This window comes from Chrysemys picta, chromosome 7, assembly GCF_011386835.1.
Source record: "Chrysemys picta bellii isolate R12L10 chromosome 7, ASM1138683v2, whole genome shotgun sequence".
Taxonomy (NCBI): domain Eukaryota; kingdom Metazoa; phylum Chordata; order Testudines; family Emydidae; genus Chrysemys; species Chrysemys picta.
Genome location: NC_088797.1, coordinates 102,073,683 through 102,098,165, shown reverse-complemented (window position 1 = coordinate 102,098,165; position 24,483 = coordinate 102,073,683). Strand labels below are relative to the sequence as shown.

The 24,483-nt window shown below is 43.1% G+C and overlaps 1 protein-coding gene across 6 annotated transcripts in view; it reads left to right on the top strand.

Annotated features, from left to right (window-relative positions):
* Nucleotides 1-4,164: 4,164 nt before the first annotated feature.
* PPP2R2D (protein phosphatase 2 regulatory subunit Bdelta) overlaps nucleotides 4,165-24,483 on the top strand; it is a 42,155-nt gene continuing 21,836 nt past the window's right edge. The window contains exons 1-4 of one of the 6 annotated variants that reach the window (XM_065552182.1): nucleotides 4,212-4,350; nucleotides 4,757-4,849; nucleotides 5,151-5,230; nucleotides 20,998-21,095. Coding sequence is in view for 1 of the 6 variants with exons in the window: in XM_005305300.5 (XP_005305357.1) it covers nucleotides 4,344-4,350; nucleotides 4,757-4,849; nucleotides 20,998-21,095 (198 nt within the window). In the remaining 5 variants the exon portion in view is untranslated. Of the gene's footprint in view, nucleotides 4,351-4,756; nucleotides 4,850-5,150; nucleotides 5,231-20,997; nucleotides 21,096-24,483 lie in introns of those variants that run through there. The other 5 variants (XM_005305300.5, XM_065552180.1, XM_065552183.1 and 2 more) reach the window with 5 other exon arrangements.

Here is a 24,483-nt window from a genome sequence, read left to right as displayed (position 1 = left end):
ACTCATACTATAGATTAGCTGTGCAAGGCATTAGCTAGGAAAAAATTACATGTTATTAGTGCACTTTTCATAGGCCGAGGTTTTGAATGGACACAGAGACTAAACTGTTCTAAGACTGGTCTCTCTAAAATAGATCATGGTTGATGTACACTGGCAGGGCAGCAGACAGAAGTTTGCAGATGCCATTGTCTATAATGTCCCTGCACATAAATAAAGGACTTCAAAAATACATTTTGTGAGCATTAAAAAAATACATTTTGTGAGCATTTATTAAGAGGAAAAAAATCACTTGAGAAGAAAGATAGACAGAATACTGTTGTATGTGAAAGGGAACCTTGTTCCAAGTAGGAAATGTGAGCAGTACTCCTAGCACTGGAGATTTTTAAGAACAGATTGGACAAACAATTGTCAGGGATAGTCTAGGTTTATTTGGTCCTGCCACAGAGCAGGGGGCTGGACTTGATGACTTCTCCAGGTCCCTTCAACTCCTACATTTCTATAATACTATTTAGTTCCATACCAGAATGGCATGGTTTAACAAGGAATGGTAAATCAACTCTGAATTCTCCTTGCTATTTTGGATTTAAATCAGATCCTTAAACCTATAAAGACATATGGCTGTTTAAAGAAAACAAACAGTGTAAGGGTAAGGAATAAAGATAATGCTAAAACTCGGTAATACGTCAATGGTATTAGCTCAGAGAGTGCAGGATTCCGAACAGAGGACTAAAGAAAGAGGAGCAAATTGGCATTAATAAATAAAACACCAAAAAAAAAATAAAAAAAAATAAAGAGGAGTCTACCATTAATGGGGGATTTAAAAGCAAAAATATGTCCCGCATACTAAGAACAGCCATACTGGGTCAGACCAAAGGTCCATCAAGCCCAGTATCCTGTCCTCTGACAGTGGCCAATGGCAGGTGCCCCAAAGGGAATGAACAGACAGGTTATCATCAAGTGATCCATGCCCTGTCACCCAATCCCAGATTTTGGCAAACAGAGGCTAGGGACACCATTCCTGCCCATCCTACCTAATAGCCATTGATGGACCTATCTTCCATGAATCTATCTAGCTCCCTTTTGAGCCCCGTTATAGTATTGGCCTTCACAACACCCTCTGGCAAGGAGTTCCAGAGGTTGACAGTGTGTTGCGTGAAAAATTACTTTCTTGTGTTTGTTTTAAACCTGCTACCTATTAATTTCATTTGGTGGGCCCTTGTTCTTGTATTATGAGAAGGAGTAAATAACACTTCCTTATTTACTTTCTCTGTGCCACTCATGATTTTATAGACCTCTATCATATCCCCCCTCAGTCGCCTCTTTTCCAAGCTGAAAAGTCCCAGTCTTATTACTCTCTCCTCATACGGAAGCCATTCTAAACCCCTAATCATTTTTGTTGCCCTTTTCTGAACCTTTTCCAATTCCAATATATCTTTTTTGAGATGGGGCAACCACATCTGCACGCATATTCAAGGTGTGGGCGTACCATGGATTTATATAGAGGCAATAAGATATTTTCTGTCTTATTAGCTATCCCTTTCTTGGTGATTCCCAACGTTCTGTTCACCTTTTTGACTGCTGCTGCACATTGAGTGGATGATTTCAGAGAACTATCCACAATGACTCCAAGATCTCTTCCTTGAGTGGTAACAGCTAATTTAGACCCCATCATTGTATATGTATAGTTAGGATTATGTTTTCCAATGTGCATTACTTTGCATTTATCAACATTAAATTTCATCTACCATTTTGTTGCCCAGTCACCCAGTTTTGTGAGATCCTTTTGTAGCTCTTCACAGTCTGCCTGGGACTTAACTATCTTGAGTAGTTTTGTATCATCTGCAAATTTTGCCACCTCATTATTTACCCCATTTTCCAGATCGTTTATGAATATGTTAAATAGGACTGGGCTCAGTACAGATCCCTGGGGGACACCACTATTTACCTCTCTCCATTCTGAAAACTGACCATTTATTTCTACCCTTTGTTTCCTATCTTTTAACCAGTTATCAATCCATGAGAGAACCTTCCCTCTTATCCCATGACTGTTTATTTTGCTTAAGAGCGTTTGGTGAGGCACCTTGTCAAAGGCTTTCTGAAAATCTAAATACACTATATGCACTGGATCTCCTTTGTCCACATGCTTGTTGACCCCCTCAAAGAATTCTAGTAGATTGGTGAGGCATGATTTCCCTTTACAAAAACAATGTTGACTATTTCCCAACAAATTATGTTCGTCTGTGTGCCTGACAATTTTGTTCTTTACGATAGTTTCAACCAATTTGCCCAGCACTGAAATGAGGCTTACTGGCCTGTAGTTGCCAGGGCAATCTCTGGAGCCCGTTTTTAAAAATTGGCATCACATTAGCTATCCTCAAGTCATTTGGTACAGAAGCTAATTTAACTGATAGGTTACAGATGACAGTGGACTAAGTGGAACTCTGTTTAAAAATACACTCAGAAGCCAGATATCTTCCTGACCGTGTTACCCCTTTTTGTGGCCTGTTGATTATGGTGTTGCTGAAATGACTGCATAAACTGGCATGGAGAATGGAAATACCAGTATAGATCTACTCTCTCTGTCCTGATTGATCTGACAGGATAATGCTAAGCAACTGCTCTCAGCTGTGCAACCACTAGGGCTCAATCTTGTCAATGCTGTCTCTGAGTGCCCAGATGTGTGGAGATGATGTTTGCCTAATCTTCCCAGGTCCAATCCTTTTACCTCTCACCTGCATACCAGGCTTTTGCCCGCCCACTTCCAGGATCCCAACAGGACCTGCATACCAAGTTGGTGTCTCTATCACCTCTGATTTTGGCCTTCATTACAGTTTATCCAAAATTAGCTGCACCGACCAGCCAAACTGAGATAGAAACAAGGTTAGCTAGCATTGTGTTTAAACACGGCAATAGTGACACTTCAGCCCTTTCACCCCACCTGCTCCTCTCTCGCTGCCTTGTACCAGAGATGATCCGTGTCTCCCCATATTAGAGGGGGGGGCCCACAATCTAAAGGGGAGGACACGTGTCTCCTCTGCCCACTGACTCACCCCTGCCCTGCACCCAGCCCAGGGCTCACCCCACCCAACCAGAGTTACTGCCGGAGTGGGCTCTGTCCATCTCCCGCTGTCCCCCCCGCCATGTTTGGCCAATTTCCCTGCACTTCTCATGCGGCTCAAGCTGGCCACTCCAGGTTGCTGCTCTGTGCAGCAGCTGCCTGAGGGAGCCTGGCTGGGGCAGCAGTGGGCCACCCCCCACCCAGGCCCAGCTGCCGTGGACAGGGGCCGAGCAAGCCAGAAACATGCCTGGAAAAGAGGGGGCTCCAGCTTGCTTGGCCTCTGTCCCCAGCAGCCAGGCCCAGGCAGGGGGTAGCCCACCACCGCTTCCCCAGCCAGACTCTCTCAGGCAGCTGCTACGCTGCACAGAGCAGTGACCCAGCATGGCTGGCATGAGAAGCTGCTGGTCCCAACCTTCCACTCCCTGCTCGGACCTGGCTGCCAGGGACAGGGGCCAAGCGTGCTTGGGGGGCAGGCACAGCAAAAGGACAGAACCCCTCCCTCCCCCCAGCAGGCCAATCTAGGGGGACACTGGACCCTTCATGCTCCCCTACATGACACCTCTGCCTTATACCACCTCTCTGCCCGTTTGGTCCCAGCCTGAAGGGAGTGTTCCCCCCAGCCCTGGCATTAGCAGTGCTTAATTGGTAATGAAAGAGGTACAGGGCTCAAGCAACAGCTGTAGTTTCATAACTGACACAGCAAGTGCAGAGGTGCCCGGGCTCAGAACTGCCAAGCCCCGAGATGTCGGTGCTCAGAACAGGCACAAATTAAGCACTGGGTGATACCCTAGCTGCCACCCCACTCCAGCCTGTCCCCCTCCTGCTGCAGAATCCCCCAGTCCCAGCTAAGCAGGTTTCTATTTGGCGAGCGATTACAGCTCAAGTTGGATAAACTGCCCCTCCTCAAGCTGTGTCCCTGGGTGCCAGCAGGCCACCCACCTCAGCCAGCCCCAGCCTAGCAGGCCGCCCCCTTCGGCCAGCCTATATCCTCTAGGTCCCACCACGCCCTCGCCAGATCCTCCTCCCCCGTGTATCCCCCGCCGTCACAGCTCCGGCCCGGCTCCGCCTGCTTCCTGCACCGCCCGGCGCTCCCAGCTCCCCCTCCCGGAGGGAGGCAGACGGATGACGTCACCGGATCAGGCCGACCGGCAATGGGCGCCATTTTGAAACCCCAAAACCTCCAGCGGCTGCAGCTGTGTGCGGCGGCGGCGGCTCTGACCCGGTCCCGGCCGGCGCCTCCCCCTCGTGGGCCCCGCAGCCCCCCGCCCCACACACACTGCGCGACATGGCAGGTGAGCGAGACGCACGCAGCGCCGCGGCCGTCAGCTGGGGAGGCCTGGGCCTGGCCTAGGGTCGGGGCCGGGTGGAGGGCGCTCTGCCTTCCGAACAGGGGCGGGCAGCCAGTCAGGCCTGGGCAGGCAGCGCGGATCCGGGGCATGGGAGGCCGAGCGGGCTCGGTGGGGCTGGCTGGGTTGTTCGGGGCCGAGCCGGACCGCGTGTGGGCCTTGGGTAGAGGGGCAGGGCCGAGCCGGTGCTGGGTGGGGGTTGAGCCGGGCCGGCCAGTACGGAGCCGGGCCGGGTACTGAGGAGCCTGGCCAGGGTTGGTGGGGGGAGCTGGGGCCGGGTTAGGGGTCAGGTGCCCTCGGCCGGGTTGGGGTTGCCCGCGCCGCTCGCCCTCACCGCGCTCTGTCTCCGCAGGGGTGGCAGGAGGTGGCGGAGGAGGAGGTGGTAACGACTTCCAGTGGTGCTTCTCCCAGGTGAAGGGGGCTATCGACGAGGACGTGGCGGAAGGTAAGAAGGGGGGTCCGGGCGCTGCGGCCCGCGGTTGAGCAGGAATAGCCGTGTCATAGGGGTCCCCAGTCGGGGGTGTCCGTGGCTCCCAGTCCCGCATTCACTTTAATCCATCCCGGCCCCCGCCTTAGACCCAGACACCAACACCTATTTTTGTCTAACGTGTCGCGCCTACCGACTCGTGCAGGGAGCCGGTGCTGGTGCTGCAATTCTCCTGCCCCGGTGTGAATCCCGGAGGATGGGGTGTGTGTGGGGGGGGGAAGAAGGATGCGATGACTAAGCTAGTGCCTGTGCTTTTCAGAACGGCTTGCTCTCACAAGATAGCATAACAGAGAAGGTGGCTTCCTCCTCTTCTTCATTTATAATCACCAGGGAGATGAGGTATTGACAGTGATATTTTTTTTTTTTTAAAGAAAGGTAGTCAGACATGTCAAGTTTCTGCCTTCTGCAGAGAGGGAGGTTCCTTCATTAGGGATGAATTTCAAAAGCAGTGTTTAGAATTTCCCTGTGGCAATCAAGGATTTTATTCATACCTGCTGACATTTGAAAGTTATAAATAAGGACATTTGGGTAGGAAATAAGTACCTTTTTAAGCGCAATTGAAATCCATTAGACTTGTAGAGCATTTTGGAATAAGAATGGTAAAACGATAAACATTTTGCTTTAAAAAGTCCATCCCTTCTAAAACAACAAGGAGTCTGGTGGCACTTTAAAGACTAACAGATTTATTTGGGCATAAGCTTTCGTGGGTAAAAACCTCACTTCTTCGGATGCATCCGAAGAAGTGAGGTTTTTACCCACGAAAGCTTATGCCCAAATAAATCTGTTAGTCTTTAAGGTGCCACCAGACTCCTTGTTGTTTTTGTAGATACAGACTAACACGGCTACCCCCTGATACTTGACATCCCTTCTAAATAATCAATATTGATGTGTATAGTGTTGCTATATGAGTTTCAATAAGTTACAGTCTCTGTTTTTAAAAGATCTTCTATTGTCCCAGTTTGAGATACATGCTTGTAAAGAGGATGTCATATGCTGCCTCACGTATTTGAGTTTCTACTACATTAAAAAAAATAAAATAAAAAAAACACACACATACTTTACCTACTTATGTGCATTGTTCTTGATTCTGGAATTACTTTTGAATGTATTTTTCCCATGCGTAGTTTGTTTCATCCATATTATTTTTCACTGCAAAAATATTTTGAGGCCGTTTTAGTTTTCATGTTACTTTTGTTTTGGAGAAACAGCATTGCCTCCAAAATATCTGGCATGTGAAGAGACTCAATTTATTGGAGCAGATAATATTCAGACTAGAGATGGGTGTATGCGTCAGCTGATTATTTCTACACTTGTAACACACTCTAAAGTTGTGAATTTATGTAAATTAATTATATTAATAGGTTTTCAGGCATTCCTAGAACACTGTCTTTTTGTTTGTTTAAACCTCTTGTCCGTGAAAAAGCTTAAAGAGCCGCCCCTCCTTATATTTTAAGAAACAATCCAGTTTTGGCAAAATATTTACTATGATAAAATTACCTTTCAGTCACTGATTACCAGGACATTTGTATATAATCAGAAGCTCTCTCCTTTCTAAATAGCGAATAAGTTTTACTACCTCATTCAGTGATTTTGTAACAACAGAATTCAATGTGGAAGAAATGTATATTATCAAAGATCCAATGCACATTATTACAGGATGTATTGGCAAGTTAGAAAGACTTAAGCTCCATCCCTTGGCATAGTCTGATAGGAAAAACTGTATAGCTATAACTTATAAAACTCGTAACAACGTACTTTCCAACTATGGGCCTGATTTTAAGTATCTATTAAATCAACAGGAGTTCTGCCTAAGTGAAACAGAAGGACCTGTTGTGGCCTCATTCACTTTAGCATCATAAACGACATTAAATCTGGCAGCGATCGTGGCTCAAGGTGGCAGAAAGTCTACCCAAAAATGGCCTCTAGTATTGCAAGGCTCACATAACTGCTGGCCAGTGCAATCTGAAAGTAGACAGTACTTCCATTAGAAGGGGTACAGCCAGGGTTACTAGATAATGTGCTGATTCAGCTTATTTCTAAGCAACCTCCACCAACTGATCTCCTATTTAACACATCACCATAGTAAAATTGCGCTTCCGTTGTGGATCCCTAGGAGGATGATGGTGGTGTTTGTTACCCTATAATATGAGTGAATCCACCTTGTGTGCAGCGGGCCTCTTTGTTGGCATGGGAAGTGAGGTCTGTGCCCTACTTAACCCCATTACTTCAAGTGTGCGTTGAGCCCAATATTTGTAAAAGTTTACCCATGTGGTGTTGGGGCTCTTAGCATTTCTCTTTAGTCTTTTGTCTCAGCTTTAAAATTTTATCCATTTGTTCATAGTAAAATTTGAGTAAACTGAAGACATTAGCTGGATTTTTTATTTCTAAGTGTTTTTGAAGAGTGTCTTAAATAATTTTTATATGAAAAGCATGGACTTCAGATGAGGGGCATTTCATTAGCTCTATATCAAAGTACATTTTAAAAATCATTTTTTGTTTTTTAGCCTTAACCCCCCCCAGCATAAATCAAAATCTTGTAGACTCATTTGCTCGTGATACTGCTTAATGCTTTACCTTTTGCTTAACTTGACACCTGTAAGTAGTCCCATTGATATGAAAGCGCATGTGTTTTACAGGATTGAAACCTTAGTTATATTTATAATTTGCTACACTTGAAATACTGTTAGCCTTTGCTATTTGTGAGAGTTCTTTCTCTCACCTTTTGTCTTTAAACAGGAATATGTATAATCACATTTAAAAAAAATAACTGGTCCCCCAGTCCTTCTTTGGGCTCTGCTATTGTGCATCTCTTTGTCCTTGTAGCATTCACTGAAGTCTGAGAGTCTGCACCTATAGTGAGCGTTGCAGTAATTGATCCTAGGTGTTGGAGTTGGGCCTTGATTACTGAATTGTGGTGTCTAATCTCAGGCTAGGTCTACACTACCCGCCTGAATCGGCGGGTAGAAATCGACCTCTCGGGGATCGATTTATCGCGTCCCATCGGGACGCGACAATCGATCCCCGAATGCACGCTATTACTCCACCAGCGGAGGTGGGAGTAAGCGCCGTCGACAGAAAGCCGCAGAAGTCGATTTTGCCGCCGTCCTCACAGCGGGATAAGTCGGCTGCGATACGTCGAATTCAGCTACGCTATTCACGTAGCTGAATTTGCGTATCTTAAATCGACTCCCCCCTGTAGTGTAGATGTACCCTCAGTCTTTTTTACCAAGCTGTCTATATAAACTGATTTGATGGGGCGCTATCAGCTCGCAATATAGTCATGATGGTATACACTACTAACTGCAAATCTCCTGTCACTTTTTGTGGTCTTACAAATACATTTTTTTAACTGTCTTTATCTTTTGCTCTGTGGAAAAAGAGATGTAAGTGGGGGGAACTAACTCTACAAAGAAATCTGAAAATGACAGTACACAAAGTGGTGTCAGATCCATAAAATACACAAATGGAGAGTTTTTTTCTATAAACTTTTTATTAAGTACTCATGTTCAGTTTGCAACTATTGAGGAAGTTAAAAGTGTGCTTTTAGTTTTAAAGTTAAAGGTATTTCTTTAACGTAAAAGATCATGTTCAGCATCCGTTTCTGGTATGATGCTGTTTTAATGAAAATACTATTCTGAGTGGTGTGAGATATAATCTATTAGGATTGTTACTATGTGCTGATACAGGTAAGCGCTATCTGAAATGTACATTTTCAAAACTTTTTTTAACCTATTTGATTAATATAGAAAACTGAAGTTTGCTTTCTTTCTGATGCTATCCCTGTGCTGAAACAGCTATTATAAATTTATAGTGAATCTTTTTTGCCGAGATTGATATAGAATTGTTTTTATATGTATGTCTTTAAACAAATGGAAGTGCACTCTTTCAGGATATCAGTAATGGCTCTAAACTGGTCATGTAAAATGATGATGCATGTTAGATTTATTGCATATAGAAGGATGTAGTTTTCAAAGTAGGAGAGTTTGAGAACAGCTGAAGAATGGTATTGGGGAAAGAAATTTGATAATACCAAGCAAGTGTTTGTTACTTAACAAAGTTAGACTTCTTAAAAGTGGATTGTTTAAATCTCAATTGTAGTTTCCTTATTTCAGGGAAATATTTTGCCTAAAGCCTCCATGTTGATAACCCCAGATTTCACAGGCAAAAAGATAGCTCTGGGATTGCCTAACTTTGCTTAAAGTTACTTTCTAAATGTTTCTAAATACTTTCAGTTTTAATGTTTTGTAAGCACAATTAGAACTGTGATTGATGGATCTTACTACTTTCTCTAATTTGCCCTATCTGATCAATAGAAGATAGCTGTTTTTCAGCAGACATAATACTAAATTAATTCTTTAAAACAAACAAGAAAGCAACAAAAGTGGTCTAATCACAGTAATTCCCTTTCAGATAAATTTGCCCAGTACTCTTGGAAGAGTCTTATCCCATTGTGTATATCAGCATACTGATATGCTTGGATCCTTGAGATCAAATGGTATGACCATGTTCCTTAGAGCTTGTCTACACTACAAAATTAAGTCAACTTAAGTTAAGTCGGCATACAGCCACTGCAATAATTAAAGCAGTGGTTCATGTCCATACTTTCTTCTTCTGTGGGTGGTGCTCTTCCACTGACTGAAGTGGGGCATTGTGGGACACTAACAACTGGATCCTGGCAGCCCTGGGGCTGATGGCTTCAGCTGTATGCAGGGGGCTCACAGCTGCTTCCCCCGCCCCATGCTGTCAGGCAGATGCTGGGCTCACAGCCAGCCAGGATGGGGTTTCACAGCAAGGAGCCTACCAGCAATGAAATTAACATTCTTTTCAGTTCCACGGCTGCTGTTAGCCAGAGCAAAATGTAAACTATCTGCTTACAGCCTGAGCTGGAGACAAAATGAGAAATAATAATAGCAGTGAAACTGACAAGACTGTCAATTTCACTGCTGGTGAGCTCTCTGCTGTGAAATTGAGCTCTGGCAACTTGGTCAGTCCTGGGGCTCCCATTGTGGGCCCTGCTTGCAGGGTTGACAGCCTAGTGTCCTCCTGGTGAGGGATTTGACAGGGAAGGAGAGTCTGACCCTGACCAGGCTCTCCTTCACACTTAGTCCCTCACCAGGAGGCGGCAACAGGACTCTGGGATGTCAGCACTGGGCAGGGGGAAGGCTGGGAGCCCACATCCAGCTGTCAGCACTGGCGTGGGGGGAGAGCTCACAGTGGAAGACAAAAAACAATGTAAGTAACACACTGTGTACATAGACACTGCATTGCTCTAACTACATCAACATAAACACTGTGCCTCCTGGTGGAGTTACTATGTTGCTATAATGGACCACTTACTTAAGCAGAAGCACCATTGTAGTGTAGACACACATAATTAGGTTGACCTAATGTTGACCTAACTCTGTAGTATAGACCGAGCATTAGTCACTTTCAAATCGAGTTAGTGGAGTACTATGGATAATTTTAAAATTTATCTAGCTGTCACTACAGACTTCTTTACTGTTTTAATTTCAGGGGTGACAAGTCAGGGCGCTGCTTAAATATTGGAAGGAACCTAAGATCCTTATCAGACTGACATCTTGAGATTTTTTTTTTTAGGCTTCCCAAGGTTGTTAACTGTCATAAATGTTTCTTTTGAAAGCATTGTGTTGGTATTTGGACTGTGTTAAAAATGCTGTCTTCTGTAATCAAATACTAACTATATATATTTTGCTATTTATACTTGAAGTGCTTTCTAACAGTGTGATTGCTTCACAAAACAAGTGCTACTTTTAAGAATTTATGTAGCTTGAATTTCTATCATATTTTAAGCTTTATTTGGACTTTGGTGTATCTTGATCCTTCTTTGAAATAAAGGGATGAGTTTAGGCCCCAGTCCCGCAGATGTCTGCATGTTGGTGTTGCACATTCTAGCAAGTGTCCCATTTTGGCAACCTATTTGGATACCTCTGAGGGGAATCCAACCCCCTGTCTGCTGGATCCCTGGGGTATTTCAAGCTTCTGCAGGCTGAGTGGAGTCCAGACACTGCCCTAATCTTGGGGTCCCTGGGCAAACACTCAGGGTGCAGACTTTCTATCTGACATATACTCTCCCTGCCCCCTCACGCCCCCGGAGTTTTGGAACCCAATTTCTAGCCACCTAGCGCCTCTGGGCACGGCACTGACCCTTCAGACTCCCCACTACTTAAACACATTCCTCTCCCAGAACTCCACACAAAAGTGTGAAGTTTTTGGTTTACAGTTTAACTCTCAGTGACACGTAATAGTTGTGAAGCATATACAGAGTGTGTGTGTGTGTGTGTGTGTGTATAGCATTATACTTTTATGCTGTCTTATCTTTAATCGTGTAAAGCACAGGAGAGTACAGGTAGTACAAAATAAACATCCTAAATGTAGTGTTCCTCAGTAGCTCACCCTTCCCTTGGGAGTACTTGGGGGAATCATCTGTGTTCTGTCAGGACAGGCAGGTGCAGTCCTCTGCTGCCTTACCAAACCTGTCCCTTGAGCAGTCTCTCTCATCTTAATCTGATCAAAATGGCTCTCCTTCACTCTGTTTCCCTTGTGAATTCATGTATAGACTCCTGCTGGGGCTGCCAGCTTCTTTTGTCTGCTCCTGGTAACTTATCATTACATTCCAAAGCTTTTGCTGCCCATAGACAAAAAAAAGAGGAAGTGCCCAGCTAGAGTAAACCCATTGTCTTAAGGTGTCATACTTTGAATTGACCATCTTTGAGTGCTCATCACTCAGTTGTCTCTGGCCTGGCAGAGACATGACACAACCTGTTAACTCACGATGGATCCACATACATATAGGCTTTCTATGCCACTGAAATTTCATGATGCAATTTCGTAATATCATCCACAGTTCAGAACTGGTTCAGACAGAAGCCCCAGCTCGTCACAGCTTTACCAAGCTACAAACTCCATTTTGAAGTTGCAGTCCTTTGTCTTCTGTTGTCTTTTTGCCTCCATGTTGGACCAAAATTCCAACAGAGTAGAGGTACAGGGCTGACAATAGAAGGTCAATAAATCTGAAATGTTCTCCCATTGAAATGGAATAGCTCTAAACAATAGACTAGTTAATCAGGGGAGAGGTCACCTGGAAGGAATTTGATCACCTGAGGAGGCTGAGCAGGATGTCACCTGACAAAGGGGGCTAAAAGTTACAAAAAGGTAGGAGCTCTTTATGTGGCCACTTTTTTTTCAGCTTAGGATAAGGAAGAAGCAACCCAGCATGTAGCAGCTTGCAGCCCAGCATGTAGTGGCTTGATGAGGCTAGAGACTCTGCTTGTGTAACTTCCAGGGAAAGTGTGAGCTCACAAGATGCATTGCATTTAGGATTTTCATTGTTTTTCTAAATGATCTGTAATGTCTTGTGTTTTATCTGTTAAGTAAAAGAGTAGTGGTGACTTCTGAGGCTGTGTCACAGCCATGCTGCTAAAATGCGCGCAGTGTTGTTGCTGTTTGTCAGCAGGAGAGAGCTCTCCCGCCAACAAAGCACTGTTCACACCGGCGCTTTTCATTGGTAAAACTTTTGTCGTTTGGGGGCATGTTTTTTTCACCCACCTGAAGGACAAAAGTTTTACTGACGAAAGTCCAGTGTAAACAAAGATTAAATAAAGTGTCTGTGCATTATTTGCAACAATTACTGTACTGCCTCAGGAGAGAGTTAAACTGAAAGCCAGAAGACTCTCTCACCTTTTAGTAGAACTCTGGGGGAGGGGGAGTTTAAGCAACAGGGAGTCTGAGAATAGGGGCTAGGCAGCTGTGTGGGTTCCAACTCTCATGGGGGAGGGGGAGCATTAGACAGAGCGTCTGCACCTTGAGGATAGGGCCATTGGTTGGCCTCTGTTCAGTCTCTGTAAGCTTAAAACAGATGACAACCCAGCAGCTGGGTCCATTTCAGCAGTTCTATAATGTGTGACCACTGAGAGCTACTGCCCTCTGTCGCCCAACTCAGCTCCTGTAAAGCAAAAATATTTGGTTATCACCTTGAAAAAGAGACTGGCAGAGAGGTAGGTCTTGTAAAGACCATGAGTCACATGGACTTGTTTATATAATAAAATTTGCCCATTTATACGGGTACAGTGTAATTACCAAGTGGCCTCATTCTCATTCCAGAATAAAATTGCTTTCAGTGTAGTTAATGTTGCTTGGGAAGGGTTTAAGCTAAAGTGGGGAAAAAAAGCCACTTTTCTGCTGGAATAATTGTGTCCACATGGGGACATTACATTAGTATAAGTATATTTGTGTAATTAAAAAAACCTTTTCGTGTCAACAAACTGCTCGTATTAAGCCAGGGGTAGGCAACCTATGGCATGCATGCCAAAGGCGGCATGCGAGCTGATTCTCAGGGGCACTCGCACTGCTTGGGTCCTGGCCACTGTTCTGGCGAGCTCTGCATTTTAATTTAATTTTAAATTAAGTTGCTTAAACATTTTAAAAACCTTACATACTTTACATACAACGTAGTTTAGTTATATATTATAGACTTATAGAAAGAGACCTTTTAAAAACGTTAAAATGTATTACTGGCACTTGAAACCTTAAATTAGAGTGAATAAATGAAGACTCGGCACATCACTTCTGAAAGGTTGCTGACCCCTGTATTAAGCTCTGTACCAGCTGGATTTTGTAATAATTAAGTGTTCATTTAAACAACTTTGCCAGTAGTACAGTTGAAATAACTTGAGAATAATTTAAGTGAATTAAATACTCTTTTAGTAGATTTAGATTATTGACATAGTTCCAGTAGTTAGAAAATATGTCCAGAGAATACCATAATGAGTTCCTTTTGAAAATATAGGCTTGCCTCCTGGATGCATAATCCTGTATATTTACCTTCTCCTGCTTCTTGCCCCCTTGTGTGTCTCTGTTTCTGTGGCAGGGGTCCCCAAACTGTGAGGCACACCCCCCCAGGGTGGCACAGAGGAACGTTTGGGGAGAGGCGCGGCCCAGCCCCCACAAGAAGACAGGGAGGGAGCGCCACCAAGCACAGGCCAGCCCCCACAGGGGGACAGGGAGGGAGTGCCATCAGGCCCCACCTGTGGCCCTGCTCCCAGCCGCGGCCTTCCCCACAGTCTGATTGCAACTCCTCTCCCAGCCCAGCCTCAGCCCCTGGCTGTGGCTCCACTCCTGGCCCCTGAAACGCCCCTAGCTGTGGCCCCAGCCTCATCCCCCCCTTACCGCTGTCCATCCACCCACCCTTGTGAGCCATGGCCCCGATCCCGGGGGGCGGGGGGGGGGGCATAACCATGAAAAGTTGGGGATCGCTGTTGGGATCTGTGGGATAGAGTGGCACACTATGAGGGGGTGAAAGTGAAGGTATTTCCCTCCTCCAGCAACTGCTGTTTTTCCCTTCCTGTGGTGTTGATCATGTCCTTAGCCCTTTCCCTCTCTCCTTTTTCTTCTTGTAGCTAACAAATCTAGGAAAGCAGATGTATTTTAACATGTTAAAATCCTAATGAAGTTGGACAGGATTGGATCCCAAAACAATCCAAGACTCATTAATTTTGCTTAACTAAAACTTTTTGAAAAGATCTAACTATATGCAAATTTAAAGGGACAGTTGTAGGCAAGTTTTGAGATACAAGAAGACAAACATTAGACAACAATCAAATTCAAATCAGAATATATTTTAAATGATTTGTCATTCCAAAAGATTTTGATTTTTTTTTTGCATACTTTACAGAAACATTCTCCTATGCCAGGGGTCGGCAACCTGCGGCACGTGTGCCAAAGGTGGCACACCAGCCGATTTTTTTGATGGCACGCGGCGGCGGGCTGAGCAGCTCAGCCCGCCGCCGCTCTGGGGTTTCCGCCGCCGTCTCCTGCCAGTTGGGCTCCCACCGCCGGTCCCACTCAGTACCCGCTGCTGGCCTGGGTGAAGGAACCCCAGGCCAGCAGTGGGTTGAGACCCCGGCTGGCAGGAGCTGGAGCCCCAGAGCAGCAGCGGGCTGAGCCGCTCAGTCGCTGCTCTGGGGTTCCAGCTGCTGACCCCTTGCCAGCCGGGGTCTCTGCCGCAGCCCCACTCACCTTGCTTCTGGTTGGAGTTCCAGCACAGGCCCCTTGCCAGACAGGGTCCAGGTCTCCGGCCCTGCTCAGCCCTACTAGCCGCCAGCTCCACTCTCCTCAGCTGCTGATCTGGGTTTCCAGCTGCTGACCTCCTGCCAGCTGTTTAACAAGTGATCACTCAGAAACCTGTGCGCAGCTTAAAGTACTGTATCCAAATACGTGCCAGAAAACTCAGCAAGGAAAAGCAAGGGTAAGGATCACACTAAACTGATAAGATCTGCATTTTAATTTAATTTTAAATAAAGCTTCTGAAACATTTTGAAACCTTGTTTACTTTACATATAATAATAGTTTGGTTATATATAGACTTATAGAGAGACCTTCTAAAAAACGTTAAAATGTATTACTGGCACGCGAAACCTTAAATTAGAGTGTATAAATGAAGACTCGGCACACCACTTCTGAAAGGTTCCCGACCCCTATCCTATGCCTTTACAGTAAATATGGCGGTCTTCAGGTCAAAACAATTATACAGACCAAAGCAAACAAGCAAAAATATGACTTTAATAATGGAAGCTGTTTGTGACCTTAACTATGGAAAAGCTATTCTCCCTCTACGGTATCTTAAGTTATACATGTAGTTAGCAGACCACCTACATTGTGAAAATGCTCATTGTTGCTGTGAAGAACTGGGGCATCTCAATATTGAGAGTACCTATCCTGAATTTCAACACTCTTCTGCACACATTAACAGAAGTGTTTTGAGCTGCTGAGCAAGACTTCCATTTACTGCCATACTAAAAGGTGGCCATTTAAAATGGCCTAACATCAGATCAAAAAGAATGGGTCCCATCTATAGAGATTGAGTGTCGTAAATTCCAAGATAATAAAGTGGCCCTAGGAATGGCTACTGACAACTTAGAAGCTGTCATATGTCCCATAACATTTTAGTTTCCTTCCTCCCTAAACCATCATGTTACAAGGAGCAAAGCTGCACAGTAGATTTGCAGAGAGCAGTTAAGTTATATCAACAGAACTACTTCCAGTAAGAATGTACTCCTCCTTCAGATCCATTCTGTCACAGTAAGATAGCAACAAATCATTTGCCTGATTAATAACAGTGCATTATAGAACCATATAAATCCAAAAGACCTGCCTTCTTGCCTAATTTACAGGTGCACTTGCTGAGGCCTATGACCGCTTCCTGGGCAGAGTGAGTCTGTCACCCTCAGGGAAACATGCAGGGCAGCAAGTTGGACAAGCCTTCAGAAGTGTTTCCAAGTAATACATAATTAATCTCATAGCTTTCTGTGGGTGTGCCACTCCCAAGAGTAGTGCTTCATGGTATAATAGGCCCAGAAATCTATTTTTTCTCTTCAGAAAGGACTGGGGGAAGATATTATGGTGTTGATGCTACTTGTTCTTTCCTCACTTTTCTGGGAAATGTTGGTAATGGTTATTTCCCTCTTGTCAAGGATTGCCTGATATAGTCTAGTAGTAGAGAAAATTGGTGGTCCTGCAACTAGCGGAAGAAAAATATTTGTATGTAACAAATGTGATTAAAAATACATCAAGTTTAGTGTGGTGACTTTAAAAAACAAAGCCCTGCAAATGTGGTTACTTTTTAAAAAAAAAAGTGGCTTGTAAGGGAGAGAGAATGGATTTGTGCACAATGCATAAAGAAGAGCTGAAAGTGCTGGAGGCTGGGGTAGAACAGCATGAGAAAGGGATGAAGAAGAAGGTGGGAAGGGTTTTCCATGTGTGTTTTTTTTTTTTTTTTTTTTTTTTTTTTTACCCCCCCCCCCCATCCCCACCAAAAAAAAAAAAAAAAGTTAAAACACTTAGGTCTTGTCTACCCTTGGAATTGTATGGATGGTTAGAGAATTTATGGGACTGTTCCTTTAGAATCATGGAAGTGAAACCTGCCTAAAAGGAAAAATTAACTGATTTAGAATGTTTAAAGCTGTTTTTTGCCAATTTAACTTAAACACTTCAAAGAACAGACTTTATATATTCAGTACCTTCACCCCTTTGACCAAGGGTTCAGAAAGATTCCAGTCCTCTAACACAGGAAGGGAAGATTTGAAATTCCTCATTGTTAAGGTAAACAGAAAAAACGGGAAAACCCTTTTTAAAAAAAAGCAAAATTCAAATTATGTATCCTAAAGCAAAAGCCCAATCAGTTTTTCCTTTTCAGGTAACCTTTATCCTCTTTGTTCATATGAACTGCTCTTGGAGGCAACAAGCCAGGTTACCTTTGGGGGGAGGGATAGCTCAGTGGCCTGAGCATTGGCCTGCTAAACCCAGGGTTATGAGTTCAATCCTTAAGGGGGCCATTTTAGGGAACTGGGGTAAAAATCTGTCTGGGGATTGGTCCTGCTTTGAGCAGGGGGTTGTACTAGATGATCTCCTGAGGTTCCATCCAACCCTGATATTCTATGAAAGGAGATGAAAAATTACTTTTGTCATCAGGGGATTAATAGTTCTGAATTGCTGTACGTTATGTTCCAAATTTTGTTCTTGACAGTTTGAGCTGAAAGAGCCAAAGAACACTTAGATGTAGTTACCTATAACAGTCCCTTTCCTAATTGTGATTCTCCAATATTTTTGTGTTTGTTCTGTATAGCAGTAACATCGTTAAAACTTCTTATGTAGGCTTAAATAAGAAAGTTCTAGATTTTGGAAAAAATAAATAGAAGTGTTCTGAAACATTGTTAGAGTGACAGGCTAGAGAAGCAGAAGTTAAGTGACCTTTTCCAAACTGGAAGTTGCAGTGGTGACTCCACCGTGCTCTGTGCAGCTCCCTCAGCTCCATGGCAACAGCAGAACAGTAAAGTAATCTTGTGTACTCTTCTGTACGCCATTTGGCTTCCTTCTCCAAAACTTACTTTCTTGTATGTACTGTCAGCAATTTACAATATTTGTCCCAGCACACCCCGCCCCCCGTGCACACCCAAAAATCATTCTAGTGGCTGCACCTCCCACATGGCCTCATTAGTTTTCCAGTAGTGACACAATAAAGGAGTGCTCCAGTGGAAAAGCCCATACTTTCATAGTCTCCAGCAGTCAATCCAAATGGCTACTGTAGTTGCAAGATGATTCAAATGTCCGTTTGACCTTGTTTACCTCTGCCACCATTGAACTTTGTCACTAGACTCATAGACTCATAGACTTTAAGGTCAGAAGGGACCATTATGATCATCTGGTCTGACCCCCTGCATGCTGCAGGCCATAAAACCGTCCCTACCCCTTCCCTGGACTCTGCTGTTGAAGTCCCCAATCCTGTTTTTAGTGACTTCAATCGGCAGAGACCCTCCTGCTAGAGATCCCTGCCCCATGCTGCGGAGGAAGGCGAAAAACCTCCAGAGGCTCAGCCAATCTGCCCTGGAGGAAAATTCCTTCCCGACCCCAAATATGGCGATCAGTAAGACCCCGAGCATATAGGCAAGAGTCTCCAGCCTGACTCCACTGCCTCCACTTTTTTTGTTACCTTATACTATTATGCCACCTCTAGTTATCTACCTCTCCATATCGAACATGTCTTTAATACACCCAGCATGTTTTGGGGGGTTCTGTATAAAATCCAGACTGCATTGTTCAGTGGACAGAGCACTGGACAGGGAGTCAGCAGAGAAGTTTGGGTTCTAATGCTGGCTCTGCCACCAATCTGCTATGTGAGCTTGCCTAATTTACTTCACCACTTTGTACCTCTGTTTCCCTGCCACCCTTTGTTTTGCCTACTAAAATTTTAAAGTGTTTGGGACAGGGACTGTATCCTACTTATGAAGTGCCTGGCGTAATGGGAACCCAATCTCAGTGTTGCTGTAATGCAAGTAGTAAATAATAAACCTATGTTAAGCATGTGACATCAGTTACTCATAGGCATTAAACAAAATAAGTCTCTATGAAAAACACCTATAATGATTGTCTCCCAAGGTTTCAGCAATGCCAATTTCTGCTTTTTGTTTTAATGTTTTTTGAGAGAATGCGTCAGTGAGTACTCTGGTAGTTAGAATTGGAGGATTGAATAGATGTTAGGCGTTTTTTCTAAAAATGTTTTTTTCCTTCGATTTAAAGGTTATCAGTAATAGCTTAAGAGAAGGATTAATTTCAGTTTCTGTTCAGAGGCAGTTTACCAGTTTCCACTAGTAAAAATGGTCTCACTTGTATAGCTTTCAAATTTTACAGTAGTAGTGTGCTTATTTATGCAGTGATGATAGTCTGTAACTTAAAGGCTGGACATTTAAATTTGAAATAAATTCTTGAAAATATCCTAAATCTATAGATTTTTATGCTTCAAATTTGGATTGCCTCCACAACTTTCTTAAATCACTTGCTCATTCATTCTGCTTTTTTGCAATTTTTCAGTTTCTCATTGTGTACGCACACACCTATTTTTTCATATATCTGAATATGTATGATGGGGTGATAATATTTTTATCTCAGTTTGTGTCAGCTTCAAGGAGCTCAGGATTGTCAAAACTATTTTTGAATTAGATCATTCTATTCAATGCCAATAAAAACCTTTGACACACTCTCCTGTATTCAGAATATTCCATATGTATTGCAGAAAATTTATTTTAGGAAATGTGTTTTAGAACTTTAATGTGAGAGGCAAAGTATTGTCATGGATCAGAAACTGACTGAGATAGGAAATAGAGTTGGGGGGAACGGGCACTTTTTATCATGGAAAGGTTTCAACAGGGTGCCACAACATTATATGGTGAGACTAATGTTTAATTTATTAAAATTATCTAGAAAAGGAGATGATCATTCAGGTGGCAAACTTGCAGATGACACAATTATCTAGTCAAGACTGGAGAAGACCTTAAGGAACCTTAGAGGGCCCTTAATCAAGTTAATTGAAGGGGCAACACAGTGGCAGATGAAATTCAGGATTGATAAAATGTAGCATGATGTGCACAGCAGAGAGTAATTGGAACTACTAATACACTTTATTGGGTTCTAAACTAGCAATAAACTCAGGGAAAAGATCTAGGCATCCTTTTGGACAAAAGTGAAGGCCTCTGAATGTTCAGCAGTGGGTTTTTTTTATTATTATTTTTTAAGGCAAATTGATAGAGTGCATAAGGAATGAATGGAAATTTAATACTGAAAATACTGTAGTGCTATTATATGACAATTTATCTGGAATAATGTGTTTTGTTCTGGTCACTCCAATTCAAAACTGATGTTACAGAATTGGAGGGGGTTCAGAGGTAGATAATAAAAATGTTTAAAAGTATAGGTGAACTCATAAGTGATTAAAAAGATTGGGGTTCTTTATGTTGAAAGGAGACTAATTTCAGGGGACATAAATACAAAATAATAGTATAGAGACAGTTGAGAGGAATGTCTGTTTGTGTCATCAGAGCAAGAGGTTATTCAAAAGAATTAAAGGTGGCAAATTCAAAACTGATAAGAAAATGTTTTTTTTATTCAAGGCTCAATTAGACCGTGAAACTCATTGCCCCAGAATATCACTAAGGCCAGAAACTTAGCAAGATTCAAAACAAGATTAGATATTTATCTGGGTAGCAAAAATATCCAGAATTGTTGCAATAAATGCAAAAATAAAAAAAATTGAGAGGATATAAATATCATGTTTTAGATTGTAACCCTCAATTGTTGGAGATTAGCTTAGAAGGAAACTTCCCCAGAGGGCAGGTTATTTCATATCTGCTTTCCCTGGGGTTGCAGGGTTTGAGCTCCAGTTTGAGCTCAAACATCTACACTGCAATTTTATAGCTCCACAGCCTAAGCCCCGCAAGCCCAAGTCAATTGACACAGGCCAGCTGTCGGTGTTTGCAGCATAGACGTACCTTTGTGGGCTTAGCTTGCTACCTTGTTCTATTCAGCATAGAGCATACTGTTGCCACTCAGCAATAAGATATAATAAGATATACATGCACAAAAGTATTGGCTTTAGTTTTGGATAGTAATGCTGTAAGTTAGATAGGATTGTTTTGTTGTCATATTACCAAAGTGGAATAGTTGTCTTCCTCTGTATTGTGTTCAGTTTCTAGGTCTTGAAATTACTTGGCTCTGTTTACACATTATAATGCTATTTTGTCTCTATTTTATGTTTACAGCTGATATTATTTCAACAGTTGAATTTAATTACTCTGGAGATCTTCTTGCGACAGGAGACAAGGGTGGCAGAGTGGTTATATTTCAAAGGGAACAAGAGGTCAGTGACTTCAAAAACAATGAAGTGTGCCTACCGAAGCGGCTCTTGAGGTTTTTCGTTTATTAACATGCATGATATTGGTGCAGCATTTGATATCACCAACTTTAAATGTTCCCATGTTGTTTTCTAGTCCATGATATTTCTTTAGAAAATCGGAAATTGTCCCAATGTCTTTATTGAACTCAATGCTGTATTTGAAGCAATGGCCATTCCAAGTATTTCTGTTTAGCCTGTACAATCACAATTATCCTGCATCACAGTTATCCTTGCATCTGATGAAGTGAGTATTCACCCACGAAAGCTTATGCTCCAATACATCTGTTAGTACTCTATAAGGTGTCACAGGACTCTTAAGTCAATTATTCTGCAGATTGCCATGGGACCTACTGTTTAACTTAAAGCTCAGGGTCAGGGTGACAAAAGATAAATTGTAGTCTCTTTTAGAAATATTTTAACTGCCTTCAGAAAGAAGGCATGGACAGCTCACCTGCTAGGAGGGAAACAGAGGGTGCTTGAAAATTGAAGCATCAGCAGCTTGCTGTGTTCTAGGAGCAGCAGACTCAAAGATAGCAGAGGCAGCAGCTTCCCAATCAACCCCAAAAATGTGTGACAACCTGACAGGGCAGAGCATAGAGAAGGCCTTCTCCAAAAATCGTTTGGCAGATAATGTCATTGAGATGGTAGGCACCAGTTAAAATTTTCCTGTGTTACTCAGTGTGGGCTGGCATGTGTATATATATACTTCATATTTGCATATTGTTTGTACCATAATCTTCACAATAGAAGGGAAAAAACACAGAAAAATTCTGTATCCTCAATCTTGATAAATACAGATGGTGACATTTAAAAGGGGCATAGTCCAGTTTATTACAACATACAAATGGTGTACATTGGGATATTGCACTATGAGCTCATGGAATGTAAAGAACACAGATTTACTACCTGATCCTTACACAACCAAATACTTGGATTACCATTGCTTTGCCATATCTGTAAAAGAAATCTTTATACAGTTCTTGCTACCAAGTGGAATGTTCACTTTCTTTCAACTTTTTTCTGCCTCCGACGAGCATTTTTATACCTTGCTTTGAAAGCCTGAGGAAAATCCTGTCTCTGAGCCCTCAAGTATGCGTACATTTATATCTACATTATAGAATTGTACATAAAAACTACGTTAAAAGAATGTTCACTTTGCAAAGTCAAGCACTCAGAAGTTAGGAATTACCAGAAGTAAGGTGGCCCATGGAACCTTAAGTTTTACCGCTTCTGTGTATGCATTTTGACAGTCTTTAATTCAAGATCTCATACTATTTTTACAGAACCCTGCCTCATTAAGTGTATGGGATGGGCAGTGCTCAGTTAATGGGTAGTCAATATTTCATTTTAGCCTCATTGTTCAATATATGGACCCATGACTTATTTACTGCATACAATTCAAATCCTATTCTGCATACAGAATTATTAATTTCCTCATGAGCTTGTCTCTGGCACTCATCACATAGAAAACTAAGACAAAAGCACCATATAACCCGTGGGCGAACACTGTTCACAAAACAATCACTGCATTATCTGACCTCTGTCCTCATTCTCAAGGGAAACCTGCACAACACCTTCAAAAGGCTAGCCTTGGAGCTTGAATTCATAACTTTACTAGACAAAACTAAAAATCAGACTTAATAAAATCACTGGATTTATGATTTATTACAATGATCTGTAATCCACTTTTACCTTCCCTTTTTTGTTTTATGACTTCAGAGGTTAACTGGCCACCTTGAACAGTCTCTTACAATATGTGTTAACTACTTAGACTAAACAATCTGTTCCACCTTGTATTTAGCTGCAACAATCGGAGTACTTTTCCCAGACCTGAAGAAGAGCTCTGTGTGGCTCAAAAGGTTGTCTTTCACAAACAGAAGTTGGTCCAATTAAATATATTACCTCGCCCACCTTGTCTCTCTAGTACATGATCAGGTAGTTTATGCATTATAATCCTGTCTTATACATAAGGGAGATTTCCAGGATAATCTCACTTTTGAGTGCTTGACTTTGCAACCTTAATGTTTATTTAACATGACTATTTGTGTGTAATTTGCTTTTCTTAAGAACCCATGAAAACTAAAGAAATTTCATCAAGTGGAGCCATATTGACTTCTCACATGTTCCAACCTTTCTGATGAATCATGTGGGAATATAGAATTGTAGGGGATTGGTCACATTTAAAGCTGACTGGGTGGTATTCACACTAGGTCTTCCGAGGTTGTGCAACCCACAAAGAAATTATCAATATAAGCCAACTTTTTTTTTTTTCTTTTCTCGCATCAGTTATGGGAGGTATACTTCAGACCACTTTTGGTCCCTCAAGTGTGTCCTTCAGGTAATAGGCTTGAATTCCTTCACCTCTCTCAAGGATGGAAACATATGTTCCAACCACTCTGGGACTGGATCGCTGGGTGGTAGCCCCGTTTTCCAACTACTATTACATGACAAGACCAACTGCATCTGGCACCTGTAAGCTCTTTTCCTCTGAGGGCCTGTGACTAGACTATTAAAGTGATTCAAAAAGTGCTTCTCAGAAACCTCTGTTGTGTGTTCACACTGTCAGCTGCCTGCGCAATAGCGTGTTTACGCTTGCGGAACTTGCAGTGGTATTTGGAGTGGTGCACTCTGGGCAGCTATCCCACAAAGCATCTCTTCCTTTTCTGTCGCTAAGAGTTGAGGGAAGGCAGAGGGGGTTGTGGGGCATCCTGGATCCTGTCCCAATGCCCTGTGAGGTATTGCTTTGCATCCCAGCAATCCTTTGCTTTCATCCACATTTGGCACCATCTTTCAACGGTTTTGTACTGCGAGCTCTGCCTCTTTGGTCTGCAGGAATGGATCCCACACTGTGGTCCAGTATGCTGCTCGCTCTGACTAACATGTCACGAGTGGCAGTGGAGTTACTCTTTAAACTACAAAGGCAAGAGGAATGCGACATTGATCTCATCATGCGTAGTAGCTACGACACAAGATTGCTTGTGGCATTCACAGAGATGCTGATCACAGTAGAACGCTGTTTTTGAGCTCAGGAAACAAGCACTGAGTGGTGGGATCAAATTGTCATGCACATCTGGGATGACGAGTAGTGTCTGCAGAACTTTCAGATGAGGAAAGCCACATTCATGGGACTGTGTGATGAGCTCACCCCAGCCCTGCGGTGCAAGAACACAAGAACGAGAGCTGCTCTGCCATTGGAGAAGTGTGGCGATTGAACTGTGGAAGCTGGCTACTCCAGACTGCTACCGATAGGTCGCTAACTAGTTCAGAGTGGGAAAGTTGACTGTTGGACTCATGTTGATGGAAATGTGCAGGGCCGTTAATCGCATCCTGCTTTGAAAGACTGTGGCTCTGG